General features: G+C 39.5%; 1 protein-coding gene across 3 annotated transcripts in view; it reads left to right on the top strand.

Moving 5' to 3' along the window:
- The window catches only part of LOC124721309 (mediator of RNA polymerase II transcription subunit 16), a 295,303-nt gene that overhangs the window by 151,180 nt on the left and 124,661 nt on the right, over positions 1-19,462 (top strand). For all 3 annotated transcript variants that reach the window (XM_047246221.1, XM_047246223.1, XM_047246222.1), the window contains exon 7: positions 791-972. In XM_047246221.1, the coding sequence (XP_047102177.1) occupies positions 791-972 (182 nt within the window). The remainder of the gene's footprint in view (positions 1-790; positions 973-19,462) is intronic.

The raw sequence follows: 19,462 nt of genomic DNA, 5'->3' as shown, positions 1-19,462 counted from the left end.
ATAATAGTAATTTAGAGGGTGGAGTAAAAATAGATGAAATGGCAACACTCATTAATTGAGAGTATTGTGAGTGGGCATCAGTGAAATAGTAAGTGCACAAGTGTGGTTTTTTTTTGACCAAATCTGTAGGAAACAGGAAAATAGCGTGGTACAAAATTGTTTCAGAAATAAAGATAAATGTCAGAAGGCTAAAAATGGAGTGTGTGTGTGTGTGTGTGTGTGTGTGTGTGTGTGTGTGTGTGTGTGTGTGTGTGTGTGTGCCCACTCCTTATGAGATGCATCATTATTCGATATACATTTTATCCATTTTGTAACAGTGTTTGGAACATTCTTGTCTAGGTAGCAGTAAACATATTGTTTGTAAACATTTTTGCAGATTTAGTGTAAAATGATGTTTTGAAGCAGTCTCATTCCTAAATTTATTTTTTTCCATGTTACTTCTAAACTTATATTGATTTGTAGATAAATACTTGGCTTCAATTTATCATATGCTTAATGTCTACTAACAATGCACTGTGTACCCTCATACGTTTTTGTACCTTACTAAACATTAGTTATTAATCGAATCTTAGTGTTTATTTTATGTTGGCATTCACAAACTTCAGCAATATTACTTGAATCAATAAATCACAGTATGCCGTGTAGCATGAGAAGTAGAAAACTCTCCATTGATGTATTTTGCAATGTATTGTTTCCTTCCCACATGGGATATGGAAGGTTAAGAATGCTTAGTTCATGTAAATATTATTTTTGTCAACACTTATCTACTACTGACAATTGTTATTTTCAGATCGTCATGTTTCACAGCTGAAATTCGCTGCTCGTGATGATGCAGATTGTTTAATAATTGCTACAAATGGTGATTCTGGCTGCGTTATTGAACTATGGGAACTACGTGAGAAACCAGTGCCAATACATAAAACATTCCAGCCCAAGAATCATAACAACCAATCTGAGCCATATAAGACTATGGTACTCACTCCATCTTAGAAGTATATTTTGTCTTATGTGTGGAAAAAGACTGGATTGTGGGCACTGGAACATGACACAACACCCGCACTGGTTAAATTTCATGTCAGCAACTTTATGGCATGTGTTTCACCGTTTTGTAATACAAGGAATGTCTAAAAAGTTCAGTGAATGGTATAAAACAAATAAAATGTAAGATACAGACAAAATACCTTTATTTGCGTTCAAAATTGGAAACTGTCATACGGCCCTGGGTATGAATAAAATTATTGATGTCAGAAATCTTCAGATGTCTTTTGAAGCGAGACACAGGCAGCTGTAGACTAAGGCTGTGAGGTTGCATACCATCTTCTGGAATGGACTGATAGTGCAAGGTCTCATCCCCTTTTATAATGATTTGCAAAACAGACACCTCTCATTTACACTTGACAATGAATTATACAATAATGTACAACCAAACACTTTTGCAACTTTTCCAGGCATGTGACCACATAATCATGATGTTGTGTAGACCAGTGTTTTGGCCATTGCTGCAATTAACATTCACCAGTGTGTTGTTATTACTGGTTTGGTTGTATAACACCATGTTGATGATGGCCACTTACCACAGTGGGTGCAATGTTGTTCTATACAACATGATAATGCGGACTCACACTGAGAAACATTTTAGTGAAAATCTAAAGCAGTTAACATCTGTGAGACATTTAACTTGTCAGTCAGTTATTCTCTTAAACTGGGAACATCTTCTTCATTTATCCAAATCTTTATGACTGATGATCACACTATTGTTGTTAATCTGCAACTTTTCTGATATGAGTGTCAGAAACAGATAGCATATCATCAACAGTTTTTACCAGTATTAAACATATTTTATGCTCACAGCTTCTATTCTGTCTACTCACAGTAACATTCCTTCTGTTATGGTGGCAGTTTATTGTGACCTTCAACTCCACATGATGTTAATGCTTTGTTCTATTGTACTGTGATACGTATTTTAAAATTCAAGTATGTTTAATTGTTTGTTCCAGACAAATCTGTTTCATAGTAGTGTGTTTCAGCTGTATGATGCTTCTCAGGACGTTTCCATATGCATGTGCATGCATGCATTCTTAACACAGTGTAACCATTTTTATATCAGTCCATTCACCAAATGTTTTAGACATATCTTGTATTTATAAGCTCATTGCTCTGAAACATCCTATCAGTGGGTGATATTTTTAACAAAAGCTAAGTAAATGTTTTTAATTTTTTCAATGTTTTTATTTATTTTATTATTTTTTTCTTGTCACCAATCTTATGATGGGTTATTGGAGTAATACTACTAGAAAGTCTTGTATACATTTTCCACATAACGTTATGCAGTTATTGCTGGAAAGCTGAAAGTACTGCTATAAAAATTTTAATAGTTTGGGATATATATACGACACATATTACACCAACAGTATACTACATCAGTGCTTAAGATTTTTGGTCTTGGATAACTGTTTGTACTGCATTTGAAGAACAAGATTAATTTGGAAATCATCATATAGTTGTTGCTTAAAATGCTACTGTTTAGAGGGCCTTGTCTTCTGTCTGAAGAAGCAATAGCCTCTCACATGCTGATATCATCACTGCATGGAGCGCTGAAGTTCCATAATTGACATCTTACATGACTGACTGTGGGACTAAATAGTGTCCCATTGCCAGTGAGTTCTCCCTAAAGAGATGTAACTAATTATAGCATTCACTGAAAGCCTTCTTGATGCTGGGTTTTTGTTTTCTGACTACTGTAGAATACAGATGCATTAGCAGTGATCAGTTTTGCAAAGTTGGAGTTGGGATTAAAAAGACATGCAGCCTTATAAACTTATAATTATTGTCTGTGTTTGAAAACATTATGCTATAGTATATTTTGTGCCACTGAATTTTGCGTATGTATATTACAAAATTAAAAGATAATATGCAAAATTTAATATTACAGATATTTCAGTATGAAATGTTAAGACATGTGGTTGATGCTGCTTGTGCTCAGTGCTTACTCTATAGCTTATTCTGTTGCTTGTGTTTAGCTTCCGTGAAAGAGTTTTCTTAATATTTCACCATTTGAAAGACACCAGGGCTTGTTTTCTTTTTATCTGTGTCTTATAGTTCACAATTTAGTAGTGTAGCTTTAGTCGTATGTAGTGTCACAGTTGTGCAGTGACGTATTGTAAAGCTCAGAGCTAGGCAAATAAGCTATGTTTCAGATTTCCTTTATTAGGTGCTCTACTGTAGTTCTTTAGTTCATCTCCACTTGCTTGGTTTATACTAGTTTTTGGGCTACTACCCTGGGATAGAGCACCTAAGGCAACAGCTATGTGACTTTCAGTGCACTTGATGCCATGTAACGTCCCTGATGCCGTTGTGCTTTCTAGTGTACTCGACATGATTGTTCTTCATCTGAGAGTGAAGATGGACAGTGGTGGGGTGTGGATCCCTGGATGGGAATTTAATAAGCTTGCTGGTTGCATGGTATTCCCTCTATGCTTTAACAACAGGTGTTATGTATTGGTCCTGCTTGAAAATATATGTGATCCGGCAAGTGACTCTACTTTTATTGGTATTGGGGCTACTCTCTGTGAAAGATAGTCACATCCAGGGAATGCTAATGTTGGTTATTGGGAGCTCCAGCATTATGTAGGTAATGGAACACATTAAGTAAATAGCTGTCATTTGGAGGTGTCAGTCCAGTGTGGACATAGTATGTTTGTTTTGAGTAAGACGGTCCCTGTGTTTGAGATGATAAGGAGGCCCATAAGCTGCTGTTGAGCACAATGGGTCCAGGCAACTGCACAGTGTGACTCATGTTGCCATAAACAATGGCTGTCGCCTATGATTTAGCGTTTAGACAGCTAGCTGCCATGGTGAAGACAGCTAGCCTCACTTGTGGAGTAGAAGTGCAGTTTGTGATTTGCAGCCTTTTTCTTAGAACTGATCATGGTCCTCTGGCTTGAACACAGGCAGAAGACATAAACTAGTGGCTCTGATGATTCTGCAATGATCTTGTATTTGTATTTATGGATGTATTCTATCATGCAGAGAATTTTATGATGCTCTGTCAGTAGGTTAGATGAGCAATGAATCGGGAAGGATATGAGTACTCCAATAGCTGAACACGTGTGACATCCACATGCAGGTACTTTAGGTTAGTGAAATCCTGCTGTAAGGTACTCAGCAATGTTAGTAGATCATATATTTTAATTACAGAAATGAACATTTGTTGTTGCGAGTCAGATAGAGAAATGTAGAAGCATCCATGGTAAGGAGCCAGAAGTTGTATCACAAGTGAATAGTAGTGAAATCTTAGTTTGATTAGTATGTATAAAGATAGATTGGACATCAAAGGTGACAGCATACTTATTGCTGTAAGGAACCTGGTCATACCACATGAAGTTATTACTATTTCTACATGTGAAATAATTTTGGTTAAGACAAATGTCAGACATAAATTGAACATTGGAGTCAGTTACTTTTATAGGCTGCCTGCCGCAGGTGCCACAAAATCCTAATATTTCAGAGAAGTCTCGAAGAATGTCACTCATATATTTCCACATTACGTCACTCTAAGCTGAAAATGCATTATTGTACTGTGTCATGCATTGTTTGTCTCATTGTGATAATGAGTGTTTATGACCTGTTGCCACTCACAGCATGGCTCGCTTTTGTGTGCGCTACCGTCGCTTACAATTAAAAAAAAAAAAAAAAAAAAAAAAAAAGGAGAGGAATTGTCTAATTAGTGAAAAAATGGCAAAAGACTGCTATTTGTTGTTACTTACACTGCTGCTTTCTTTGATAATGATCAACAAGAACCAAATAATAGACTGCGTATGATAGAAGATGTTCTGAACCAGAGTTTAGCGAAAATTTTTCTCAGTTTGAAAATCTTTGCAGACGCCTCTTTAGTACATTACATTTTGCACAGAAATTAGAGTCATCGTAGATTTAAAAATCTAGTCAGTTGCTGTACTTCATTTCTGACTGTATCACTATGCATCATACAAATAATACAAATATAAACATGGCATGGTATGTATATTCTTCCGCATTTGCTGTTGTCTCACTCTAGTTTCATAGTTTATTAGGCAGACAGGATTTAAATGAGATAGCAGCAAACACGAAAGAATACATGGCATAATGTTTACATTGATATTATTCTTATCTCTTGTCACAGATAGGAAAAAATTCAGAATGTAGAATTGGCCATGTTGAAGTGCATCCCAAATGTGTCTTGCCAGTAGGATTTTCGTAGTAGATTTTTAGTGATGACTTCAAATGCAGAGTGTATTGTTGTTGTCTTCAGTCTGTAAACTGGTTTGATGCAGCTCTCCACACTTTTCTATCATGTAAAATGCAGAGTAGCAACACATATAAAATAAGAATGAAAAGAACTTAGAAATTAAATGTTGAAATTTAAAACAAAATTTTATTAGGTTTGTAATACACCTTATATGAAATGTTTAAAATATCAGTTATGATTCTGAATCACAATCACTCGATTCTTTATTGCTCATTTCTTCACACAGAGCATCGTCCTCGTGCATTGGATATTGAACATTTTTTAAATGCTTGTTGCACAGTCTGATTTGGAACACACTTCCGTGCATCATAAATCCATTGGCACACTTGTGACAAACTTTCACGTTTTACACGTCCTGTTGGTGTCAATTGTCTGTCGTTTTCAAAAGCCAGTCTGTGTACATGCGTTTAAGCTTGTCCTTAAATGGTTTATTCAAACAGACGTCAATTGGTTGCAGAATTGACGTCATCCTGCCTGGAATTACTGCCAAGTCCGTTTAGCTTTCTTCTTAATTTTCATTTTACTGCAGGTACGCATCTAATACCAACAGACTGCGTAAACCAGCATTGCGCCAGGATGATGATTCCACACATGCCTAACCCATTGCGGCACCATGTCCTCCGAAAACCACCCAGTTTCGTTTGCTCGTACAATTACAGTTTGTGGAAACACTTCTGATTTTGGCAAAGTCTTTCGCTTGAAAACTACGAAAGGGGGTAATTTATGTCCATCTGCTGTGCAAGAAAGCATGATGGGCATCCGCTGTTTTTCACCCACTGATGTAAGAACACTTATGTCTTTCTTTCCTTTGGCGTCAACCGTATAATTTGACATCATGTCAAAATATACGGGAGTTTGGTCAGCATTTCATATCTGACCAAGAAGGTATTGCTTTTCTGTGCGCTGCCTAATTATGAAGTGCTGAAATTCCACAAGTTTTTCTTCATAATTTTTCGGCAGCTTCCGTGCAACTGAAGTTAGCCTCCGAAGTGAAAAACCCGAGCGCTTCATTAACAGATCAATCCAGCTGCGACTAGCCTTAAAATTTTCAATTTTTTTGCTCTCTAGCAATTTCATGTGCTTTAATTTTTAAAATTTCAGTGTCCACAGACAGATTCATTTAAAATCACTTCTAGTGCATGATATCGGCCACACTTTGGTCCCTAAATGCTTTCCTGCTACTTGAACATTCAAATAATTTGTCTCTTTGCAGTTGCCATCGCATGACATTGCTCTCATCAATCCCTTATCGCAGACCTGGAGCATGATTAGAATTTTGTTCCGCGAAAGAAAGAACCCCCTTCTTGAATTTGGCAATATAATGAAAACGCATCATTATGGTTCACTAACACCAACATGCACTTCACAAAATTCCACGAAGCAATAGGTGCCACTACATGAAATCTTAATGGTCCCAGTGTATCAACTCATGCAACAATCCTGAAGCCTTGTGCATTGTTAGTATTTTTGTGTAAAGAAATTTATTTTTGTTGCTACGAATATTTGAAAGGCTGCTACATTCAAAGATGGAACAATAAGGAATTTCTATTTACTTTGTTGGATAATGTATGAAAATGCAGTGGTCGAAACTCAGGGCAGAGAATTTTTTAATTTATTTGCTGTCGCAGAGGTTTTGGTGCCAGTATTTATCTTTGTGCCTGCAAAGCATGCCTGTGTAGCGCTACATATATTCGACGACAGAAGTTGGTTGTGGCAGCACCTACCAACATTTTTCAGAACTTCCGTTTACTTTCACTAGATTCTAAGCCACAGGCGGTTTTTTGGATTACAAAAACCAGAAAAAAAGTGCGGATTAGGTTTGAGTAAATACAGTAATGTGCTGTATTCACATGCTATGTACTATCGTTGTGTGTCATGCAATGTCAGGTTACAATGTATCAGGTGATACCGTGGATGTAATTTGTTAAATTCTATAATTTAACGGATTTTGGCATTTAGTTAAACAAAATGTATAAATTCTGTTTAAGTGATGATGACAGTCAGAGCTTTTCTGTAGGACTGCTGAATGACATCTGGATTATACTACTCACTTGCAGCATTCAATTAGTTTTACTAAATTTTAGTTAAGTAAGTTTTCCAGTACTTATAGATATTTTCTATTTATTGTACAGTGTATGCCTTTAAAATGGTATCTTCTTCGCCATTGTGATATGCATAAGTGATGACTTTCTTTTCAAACCATGGACATTCCAGTTTGGAATATCACCAATATAAGGAAAAGATAGATTGCTACTCACCCTAAAGGTGACATGTTGATTGCAGACAGGCAAAACAAAAAGACACTTACACATGGCTTTCAGCCAAAGTCTTCTTCAGTAAAGGAAGCGTGCACACTCTCTCTCTCTCTCTCTCTCTCTCTCTCTCTCTCTCTCTCTCTCTCTCTCTCTCTCTCTCTCTCACACACACACACACACACACACACACACACACAAACACACACACACACAAAATCGCCATCTCCGGCAGCTCGGATCAGACAGCAGCTGTCACATAGCATGGAAGCAGCAATCTGAGGAAGGGGAAGGGATAACAGGGTACAGTTGGGGGCAGAGAAGAACGCTGCCTGGCAGTTGGCAGTGTATGGAGGGACTAGATTGCCAACATGCGCAGCATTTGGAGGATGTAGGATAGTGTGGTGGTGGTGGTGGTGGTGGGGGGGGGGGGGGGGGGGGAGAGAGAGAACAGAGTGAAAAAGGAGAGAGGAGAGTAATGGGAAAGATTGGCAGGTGTGTTAGCAGAGGGCAGTGCACAAAGAGGGTAGGAAATGACAATAGGGCAGAGGGGGTGGAAACTGTTTGGTGGAGGATGTGGGGACAGTAGGTTACCATAGTTTCAGGCCGGGATAATTTCTGGAGCGGAGAACATGTTTTTTATTTTTATTTACAAGTCAAGTTCCGCAGGACCAAATTGAGGAGCAAATCTCCGAGGTCGTGAAATGTGTCAGTACATGAAATTACAACATAAAAGTAATAACAGATAAAAATAAATGTATATGAACCCAAAAGAAGCCACTCCATAAGTTTAAGTAAACACAATCAACAATACAATAAGAATCAGATTAATTTTTTCAAGGAACTCCTCGGTGGGATAGAAGGAGTGACCCCTGAGCAAATTCTTCAGTTTTTACTTGAAAGCACGTGGATTACTGCTAAGATTTTTGAATTCGAGTGGTAGCTTATTGAAAATGGATGCAGCAGTATACTGCACACCTTTTTGCACAAGTTAAGTAAGCTCGGTCCAAATGCAGGTTTGATTTCTGACGAGTATTAATTGAGTGAAAGCTGCTTATTCTTGGGAATAAGCTAATATTGTTAACAGGAAATGGCTGTAATGAATATATTTATTGAGAAGCCAATGTCAAAATACCCACACTCGTGAACAGGGGTCGACAAGAGGTTCGTGAACTTACACAACTTATTGCCCGAACCACCCGTTTCTGAGCCAAAAATATCATTTTAGAATGGGAAGAGTTACCCCAAAATATAATACCGTACAACATAAGCGAATGAAAATAAGCGAAGTAGCCTAATTTTTGTATTGAAGGATCACTCACTTCTGATACCGTTTGAATAGTAAAAATAGCAGTATTAACTCTTTGAACAAGATCCTGAATGTGGGCTTTCCACGACAGCTTACTATCCATCTGAACACCTAGGAATTTGAACTGTTCAGTTTCACTAATCATATGCCCGTTCTGTGAAATTAAAACGTTAGGTTTTGTTGAATTGTGTGTTAGAAACTGTAAAAACTGAGTCTTACTGTGATTTAGCGTTAGTTTATTTTCTACAAGCCATGAACTTAGGTCATGTACTGCACTATTTGAAACCGAGCCAATGTTGCACACAACATCCTTTACTATCAAGCTAGTGTCATCAGCAAACAGAAATATTTTAGAGTTACCTGTAATACTAGAGGGCATATCATTTATATAAAATAAGGAACAGAAGTGCCCCAACACTGACTGATCCCTGGGGCACCCCCCAATTGACAGTACTCCACTCAGACCCCACATCACAGCCGTTATCAACATTGTGAATAATGACCTTTTGTTGCCTGTTTCTAAAGTAAGAGGTGAACCAATTGTGAGCTGCTCCCTGTATTCTGTAATGGTCCAACTTCTGGAGCAATATTTTGTGATCAACACAATCAAATGCCTTAGTTAAATCAAAAACTATGCCAAGCGTTCGAAACCTTTTGTTTAACCCATCCAGTGCCTCACAGAGAAAAGAGAATATAGCATTTTCAGTTATTAAACGACTTCTAAAGCCAAACTCTACATTTCATAGCAAACTGTGTGATATGAAATGATCAATTATCCTTACATACACAGCCTTTTCAATAACTTTTGCAAACACTGATGGCATAGAAATTATCCCTTTCCCCCTTTTTATAAAGCGGCTTTACTACTGACTTCTTTAATCGCTCAGGAAACTGACCATTCCTAAAGAAAAAATTACAAATATGGCTAAATATTGGGCTAGTATGTACAGCACAGTACTTTAATATTCTGCTAGACACTCCATTGTAACCATGAGAGTCCTTAGTCTTCAGCGATTTAATTATTGACTCAGTCTCCCTCTTCTCTGTATCACAGAGGAGTATTTCAGACATCAATCTTGGAAAGGCATTTGCCAAGAAAGTTATATGATTTCCTGTGGAAACTAATTTTTTTTTAATTCACCAGCAACACTCAGAAAATGATTGTTAAATACTGTACATATATCTGATTGATCAGTAACAGAAATATTTTTACTACGAACTGTCTTTATATCATCGACCTTGTGCTGCTGATCAGACACTTCATTCACAACTGACCATATGGTTTTAATTTTATCCTGTGAATTAGCTATTCTATTTGCATACCACATACTCTTTGCCTTCCTAATAACATTTTTAAGCACCTTACAATACTGTTTGTAATGGGCTACTGTAGCTTGATTGTGACTACTTCTAACATTTTGATATAATTCCCGCTTTGTTCTACAAGATATCCTTATCCCACAAGTCAGCCACCCGGGCTGCCTATTACTGCTAGTACATCATTTAGAATGTTCTAATGGAAAGCAACTGTCAGAGAGCATGAGAAATGTGTTAAGGAAAGCATTGTATTTATCATTTTTGTTTACGGCACTATAAACATTCTGCCACTCTTCTTCCTTGACAAGGTTTAAAAAACTCTCTATTGCTGTTGGATTAACTTTCCTACATAGTTTGTAATTAAATATGACATTGGTTTGAGTACAAAGGCCTTTTAGTGTTAAAATTTGTGGATCATGGTCTGAAAGGCCATTCACGCTTTCACTAACAGAATGCCCATCTAGTAATGAAGAATGAATAAAAATATTGTCTATGGCTGTGCTACTGTTCCCCTGCACCCTAGTTGGAAAAAACACAGTCTGCATCAGATCATATGAATTGGGAGATCTACCAACATCCTTTTCCTTGCACCATCATATACAAAATTAATATTGAAGGCACCACATATAACTAATTTCTGGTACTTCCTACAAAGTGAATCAAGAACCCTGTCTAGCTTGAGCAGAAATGCTCTGAAGTCGGAGTTATGTTCTGAAGTCGGTGTTAGGGGACCTATAAACAACAACAATTAGAAGCTTAGTTTCACTAAGTTCAAATGCCCCTGCACAACATTCAAATATCTGTTCACTGCAGTGTCTTGATACATCTAAGGACTCAAATGGAATACTGTTTTTTACGTACATAGCCACTCCCCCACAGCCGGCCGAAGTGGCCGTGCGGTTAAAAGCGCTGCAGTCTGGAACCGCAAGACCGCTACGGCCGCAGGTTCGAATTCTGCTTCGGGCATGGATGTTTGTGATGTCCTTAGGTTAGTTAGGTTTAACTAGTTCTAAGTTCTAGGGGACTAATGACCTCAGCAGTTGAGTCCCATAGTGCTCAGAGCCACTCCCCCACAACACAAGGAAGTCCTTGGGAAAAAGCCAGCTAATCTGTATCCTGGTAAAGGAAGCCTCTGAATTGTAAAATTATTTAAGTGATACTCCGACATACCAATAATTTCAGAGTCAACATCTATAAGCAGGATAACTCCCATCTGTGTAGTTCAGAAAAGCTGGTTTGGGGGGGGGGGGGGGGGGGGGAGGAATCCCAAGCGTGTTAAGTTCAGCTGCATCTTGTGCCACAGGGTGGTCTACTTTGATCTCAGCCACCGTTTGGCGATGGCTGTTCATCCTGATGGACAGTTGGTTGTGGTTATACCAATATAAAAGAAATGAAAGAGTTTCATCCCTCATTGACCAACACATCCAACAAATTGCCCATAATCTAGTCTCCCATGTCAGAGATACCAAACACTTCTTTCACGGACTCTGCGCCTTCTCCATCCCTTTACCTCCTGGATCACTGCTCATCACTGTTGACACCACTAACCTATACACCAACCTCTCTCATGTCCATTGTCTTACTGATATTGAACACTACCTTTCCCATTGTCCTTCAGATTCAAAACCTCTTACCTCATTCCTCATACTCCTTTCTAACTTTATCCTGTCTCACAACTACTACTTCTTCAAAGGGAAGGTGTACAAGCAAATCCACCAAGCTAGATGGCGCAGTGGTTAGCACACTGGACTCGCATTCGAGAGGACGACTGTTCAATCCGGTGTCTGGCCATCCTGATTTATGTTTTCCGTGATTTCCCTAGATCACTTCAGGCAAATGCTGGGATGGTTCCTTTGAAAGGGCACGGCCAATTTCCTTCCCCATCCTTCCTTAATCCGAGCTTGTGCTCCATCTCTAATGACCTCATAGTTGGTGGGACGTTAAACACTAATCTCCTCCACCTACAAACAAATCCATGGCACAGCCATGTCCACCCGCATGGCGCCCTCGTATGCCAACCTGTTTATACACCATCTAGAGGAGACCTCCTAGCCTCCTGAATCACCAAACTCCTTGTCCTGTTCATTGATGATATCTTAATGATCTGGACTCAAAGCCAAGACACCCATCCTCATTCCTTCACAACCTTAACACTTACTTTCCCATCTTCTTCACATGGTGCTCCTCAACCAAATGTGCCACCTTTCTGGACTTTGACCTCCTCCTTTCTGATTGCCCCAATCACACCACTGTCCATATTAAACCCATCAACCACCTACAGTATGTTCATTTTGACAGCTGTTGTCCCTTACACACCAAAAAATCCCTCCCAAACAGCCTGGCCACTTGGGGATGGCATATCTGCAGTGACAAGAACTCCCTTGCCCGGTATTCTGAGTGTCTCGCCAAGGCCTTCATGGACAAGCAGTATCCCCCAGATGTAGGCTGCAAACAGATCTCTCATGCCATTTCCCCAAACACCCCTAATCCTCCCACCACTGCCAGGAACCAGCTACAAAGGAGTGACCCCTTCATCACCCAGTACCACCCCAGACTGGAACAACTGAACCACATCGTTTGTCAGGGCTTCGATTACCTATCGTCATGCCCTGAAATTAGGGACATCCTACCCCAGATCCTTCCCACGGTGTTCTGTTGACCACCCAAACACAACAACATTCTAGTCCATCCCCATGCCACTCCCAATCCCTTGCCATAGGGATCATATGCCTGTGGAAGACCCAGGTGCAAGACTTGCCCAGTCCACCAACCCAGCACTTCCTGTTCTAGTCCTGTCACAGGCTTATCCTACCCCATCAGAGGCTGTGCTACACCTGTGAAAGAAGCCATGTCATATATATTTTTATATAGGTGTGACTGCCAACCAGGATGAACAGCCACTGCCGAATTTTGGCTGAAAGCAAAGTAGACCATCCTTGGCACAGCACTGAGATGAACATAACATGCTTGATTTGAATGACTGCTTCACTGCCCAAGCTATCTGGATCCTCCCTTTCACCACCAGTTTTTCTCAACTGAGCAGATGGAAGTTATTCTTACAACACATTTCCGCTCACATAATTGTCCCGTTCTCAACCTATGATAACCTTCTGTCCCACACCCTCCAACTAACAGTTTCCACCCTCTCTGTTTTATCACCTCCTCCATATTGTCGTCTCCTGCCCACTCTGTGTGCCGCCCTCTGCCAATACATCTGTCTATCGTCCTCTTCCTCCATTCCTCTCATTTTTTCACTCTGTCCATCCCCCCCTCCCCTTCCCACCTCCCTCCCCCACAGCCTCTTGTCACTGTGACTGTTGGCAATCTAGTCACTGCATGCTCTGCCAGATGACGCTCTTCTCTCCGCCCATCCATCCCCTGCTTTCCCTTCCCCTTCCCCTTCCCCGCCCCCTCCAGATTGCTGCTTGTATGCTATGTGACAATTGAATTATTGTCTGAGCTCCCCGAGATAGTAATCGTATGTGTGTGAGATGTGGCTGCTTGTGTGAGTGGATGCATGTGTGTTTCCGCGAAGAGCGGAAGAGTTTCTGTGAAGTTTGGAAGGTAGGAGACGAGGTACAGGCAGAATTGAAGCTGTGAGGATAGGTTGTGAGTCATGCTTGAGTAGCTCAGTTGGTAGAGCACTTGCCCGGGAAAGGCAAAGGTCCCCAGTTCGAGTCTCAGTCCGGCAGTTGTCTTTTATTTTTATCCTGATACTTTAAACTGTACTATGTTTCCCCAAAGTACGCGGCTGAGCATTACAAAGTGATTATAATAAGAAAAATACTTGATTTAATTTGTAAGCGACCCTTTTTTTTTTTTTTGGGGGGGGGGGGGTATACAGGGTGTGAAATTTTGTGCATGGAGCCCTGGCAGTGACAATGACTCTAATGTGGTTGAGCATCAAGTAGAAGTGTGGTTGCATGACAGATGTGGGTATACCATTACATGTTGTTTCAACTCTGTGCCATAGTTCATCAATCATAGTGTCTAGTGAATGGTGGCATGCCAGTCTCTAGGTAACCCATGACCAGATGTTTTCAGTGAGCACCCTTTGAACCACACCATTCCAATGCTGGGTCACTGGGCAAGGGTACCCACGCTCATGCCTCAGTGCACCCATGGGGAGGCACAGGTTGGATGGGCAACCCACCAGGCAGTCTCATTGCACTGCGTTTGTGCACTGCTCTGTTGCTTGCACATATGGATGTACTGTTAATGCTTGACATCATATGATACATTAATGCTTCTCATTTGGTAGTGAATGTAGCTATAATGATGACATTTCAAAATAGCTAATTACTATTTTCCCTTCGTTGGCAAGAACAATTCTTATTTGTTGAAAAAGGTGGATCGTCTGAGTGCCTGGTGTGCCATAATATGCTTACTGCAATAAGGAAGTACAATATTCAGTGTCACTACTTGACCCTTCATACCACACAGTTTGATGAGCTGGGCAGTGATACAAGGAAGCAATTCATTGTCACACTGAAGGATAAAGTACAGCGAGAGGCAATTTTGAGGCATAAAAAAGTCATAATGTAGACCACCTGTGTGTTCTTCATCTGCATCAGTTTCAATTATTATGTGCATTTTAGATAGCTAACAAGGAGGCCCATAAAAATGATGCACCATTATGAGCAAGCTTCAAAATTTCACACATCATTGCAACAAGTGACTTGCCATTTTCAATGGGGCCCCTGTTCAAATCCTATTTGCTGGCCATTGCAGAGTGCTTAATGCCACGAGAGTTAAAGAAATGTAAGGAGGCTACCTTTCCAAGCAAACAGTTCCAAGATATGGTTTGCAGATCTGGAAAACCAACTGCGGGAGAAAGGTCAGACTTTCGTTGCTTATTCATTAGCACTTAATGAAACCCTCAGTGTCCCAGACCAAGTGTAGCTCATAATGTTTGTGCGGGTTGTTACCTTGGAACTGCAGGTTGTTGGGGACTATTACATGTTATACATACAGATCACAGAACTATAAATTGCAGTATATTTCAAGCGGTGTGTGAATCCGTTAGAAATGTGTCGTCATGGGACAGGGTCTTTTCTGTGATAACAGATAGAGCACCACAGTGGCTGGAAGTCAGCAAGGTTTTGTGTGTTGTATGAAAGAAAAAAGTAAAGATTGAATTTGGGAAAGACATAGCAAGTATACACTGTTTTATCAACCAGGATGTCCTTTGTGCAGAAAATGTGCAATATGGCAACACCATGAAGATCGTGGTTCAGTGTGTGAATTTTTTAATGCACCACAGTGCCAATCGCAACTATTTTGAGGGATTTTTGTAAGACCTTGAAGCAGCATGTAGTGACATACCCTATCATTGTATGATATGACGAGTTAGTAGAGGTAAAGTTCTCAACATATTTTTACTACTCACATGGGAACCACCCCATCGCACCCACCTCAGATTTAGTTATAAGTTGGCACAGTGGATAGGCCTTGAAAAACTGAACACAGATCGCTCGAGAAAACAGGAAGAAGTTGTGTGGAACTATGAAAAAAATAAGCAAAATATACAAACTGAGTTGTCCATGCGCATGATAGGCAACATCAAGGAGAACCTGCCCTAAGGAGGGCCGTGATCCCATGGTTAGCATGAGCAGCTGCGGATCGAGAGGTCCTTGGTTCAAGTCTTCCCTCGAGTGACAAGTTTAATTTTTTATTTCCAGACAATTATTTTGCGAAGCTGCACAGGTACACAGAGCAGTATTGTTTACGTGATCGTGTGTCAATTATCAAAGTTCAGGCACTCTCACATAATCAACTTCGCTCTTCAAAATTCCAGGACATTTTCAGATTTGCTTGGACATATGCAGGATTTGACGGCCTACACACGGAAAAATTTGAAAACGTGAAAAACATATGTTTTGACAGATCACAGGGAAAACTGTGCGACTGTGAGACTGTTGCATTCATTTGTTGCAGTTTATGTGACAAACTCTTATGTTTTCATCACTTTTTTGGGAGTGATTATCACATCCACAAGAAAACCTAAATCGGGCAAGGTAGAAGAATCTTTTTACCCATTCGCCAAGTGTACAAGTTAGGTGGGTCGACATATTCCTGTCATGTGACGCACATGCTGTTACCAGTGTCGTATAGAATATATCAGACGTGTTTTCCAGTGGAGGAATCGGTTGACCTATGACCTTGCAATCAAATCTTTTCAGTTCCCATTGGAGAGGCACGTCCTTTCGTCTACTAATCGCACAGTTTTGCGGTGCGGTCGCTAAACACAGACACTAAACTTATTACAGTGAAGAGAGACGTCAATGAATGAACGGACAGATTATAACTTTGCAAAAATAAAAAAGTTAAAATTTCACTCGAGGGAAGACTTGAACCGAGAACCTTTCGTTCCGCAGCTGCTCACGCTAAACACAGGACCACGGCACTTCTGAGGTTAAATTCTCCTTGATGTTGCATATCTTGCACATGGACTACTCAGTTTGTATATTTTGCTTATTTTTTTCATAGTTCCACACAACTTCTTCCTGTTTTCTCGAGTGATCTGTGTTAAGTTTTTCAAGTCCTATCCACTGTGCCAACTTATAACTAAATCTGAGGGGGGTGCGATGGGGAGGTTCCCTTGTCAGAAGGAAATTTCTTGAGTTACGAAAATGCAGTCAGCATGTAGCAATGACAAATGAGTTGCAGACTTGGCCTTTTCACTGATATCACATGACACTTAAATCACTTCAATTTGTCAACTCAAGGAAAGGGTGTGCTTATTCCTGACATGTATGATGAAACCAAAGCATTCATGGACAAATTCAATCTACTTGAAAGGCAGCTTGCTAAAGAAAACCTAACATACTTCAAAAGCATTTCGTCACTACCGTTAACTTCAGGCTCGTGTTTCGTGAGTTATTAACAAAATAATGTGGAAGTCTGTCAGTCTTTTGAGACAGTTTAAGAACTTGCATAATGTACAAAATGATTTCAAATGAATTAGCATGCTATTTTCCACTGCACCAGACACTGTGCCATCAGAAAGGCAATTAGAACTAATCAATTTGCAAAATTGCAGTGTGCTGAAGGACAGATATTACTACAGAGCCAGTTTATTAAGATATTTCTGTGATGTTCATGCAGAAGTGTTTTTGAAGCTACACAGGAATGCAGCTAACTGTATATTTATGTTTAGCTCAACATATTGTTACCAACAATTGTTTTCCATTATGAAAAGGATGAAAGCTTTAGAAGAATCCCAGCTGTACTATGCACATCTTGCGGCAGCAAGGGGCCTCACCCCAAATATTTCATGTCTCATTATCAAAAAGAAATGTCTTGTGTCCCAAACATAATAAAATATTTGTATTTTCACTCAGATTGAATTTTTCTGTTAAACATATACTGCTAGTGTGTGTTTCTTTGCTCATGTTCTCCTCACTACCCCTTTTTGTTCTATGCACAGAATTGACTATTCACACATGACCTGTTTGCCCGTCCCTGTCTGCATGCGGCCGTGCTCCCTGACTGCCTGTACATATGCAGTTTGCACACCCCTGCCCAGATGTGTCTGGTGGTACCCACTGCTAACAGGTGGTCATGCCTGCTGGGACAGCCTACTGGGTAAACTGTAGTCAGTGGGGACAGTGTGAGCAACATGCTGTCTTCCATTATCTGGTATGATGTCTCAGAGATTTTAAAGACAGACACACACACACACCAAATTTAACATGTCTGAAATGCAACAACAGCTGTGCAAACAATGAGTTGTGTGAACCAGGTGTGATTTTGTCACGTTCCGATTGCACTCTGTAACATCACGCAAGGTGCTGGGCCCATATGATGGTTAAAATTGCAATATGGGAACATTCATTCTCCTTGGAGCATGCACACAGATGGATATATCTGTTGTGATGCTGTACACAAAACCAAGACTTTCCTAAAAAGATAACATAGTCCAGGTCTATGTCTAGTATTTTTGTTGCCTGCACTACTGTAGATGCACCTCTCTGCTGCAATGTCAACGATAACTGCAACAATAATCACAGTGCTAACAGTACATGGTACTCCAAATGTTGCCACAGTGTCCACGTGGGTACTTATTATGCTGAAAAGAAGCCAATTTCCTGATTTAATATATGTGTGGCTTTAACATTTTTCAGGGCCAGGAATGCGGGGTTATGCTTTTGAGCAGTTATTTACTATACCTAACATTCACAAACTATCAATGGGCAATAACTCACTGATGTGTACGGTCGTCTTCTTCGAAGCTCGGTTTCTGTGGGATCTTAAGTGACTGTAGAGGCTAATCCTGGAGTTGCAGATTTTATGAACTATTAAGGGCATTATAAATACATTCCATATTTGGAGTTCACCTACAGTTCAAATTGTTCATGGCGTACTAAAAGTTGTAGAAATAGATTGTAGTCTTTCCTGTGAATTCACATATTTTCCTTACCTTCTGGCTACAATTATGTCTTCAGAGATGCAGTTGTGTTCTATGCAAATTATGTAATGTGTCTAGAGCCATGATTGCTAAAGTTAATTTTGTCCTAGAAAGAGTTGACATACTAAAGGAAAAACATTCTTCCAAAGAAGATATGATATGATCCAGTTAGGGAAAGTAAAAACATTTTAACCAATTGAAGTATGTAGCTTCCAAGCAACATCCCACACATTGGAGCAAGCGGCTGTTTTGAATATCTACCTGTAGTTTACTGCAAGGTAAAATGAATATTATTTTCCTCAATCTAAACATTTTATGACAGTACAAGCAATTAACTATTTATCATGGAATCACATTTAGAAATATAGTGACTGTGAACTGTAGTAAAAGGAAATTGGAAAACTAAATGTAAATACAATACTTTTTTTTTTGAAAAATTAAAAATGTCTTTTTAATGAGTTATGTCAATATTTCATTATAATTCTATCATCTAGTTTATGAAATAGAGTTGTAATTGCCTTGTTTTCGCATTACAACAGTGGAATGCATTAGTACAATGGGATTTCCAATCTTATTTCTAGCTTAGTGCATCTTGTTACTTTTTCATGCACATTTTTGGGAGAGTGTGGTTCACAAAAACATATATATTTATGAATGAAAATAATCAATTTTTGAAAATATAATGTAATTAAATTGATAAAAAAATCTTCTCACCAAGTGGTGGTAGAAGATAAAAGTATACAGGTAAGGAAATTTGCTTGTTTTTGGAGCCAGTGGCTCCCTCTTGTGACAGGAGGGATGAAGGAAAATGTCTGGCAAAGTTTAGGTAATGGGGAGAGTCTGGAAAAGTTGCCCAAAGCCCCAGGTCAGGGGAGACTTACTGATTA

This window comes from Schistocerca piceifrons, chromosome X (assembly GCF_021461385.2).
Source record: "Schistocerca piceifrons isolate TAMUIC-IGC-003096 chromosome X, iqSchPice1.1, whole genome shotgun sequence".
NCBI lineage: Eukaryota > Metazoa > Arthropoda > Insecta > Orthoptera > Acrididae > Schistocerca > Schistocerca piceifrons.
Note: the sequence above shows the minus strand (reverse complement) of the source record. Positions and strands in the feature narration are given on the sequence as shown.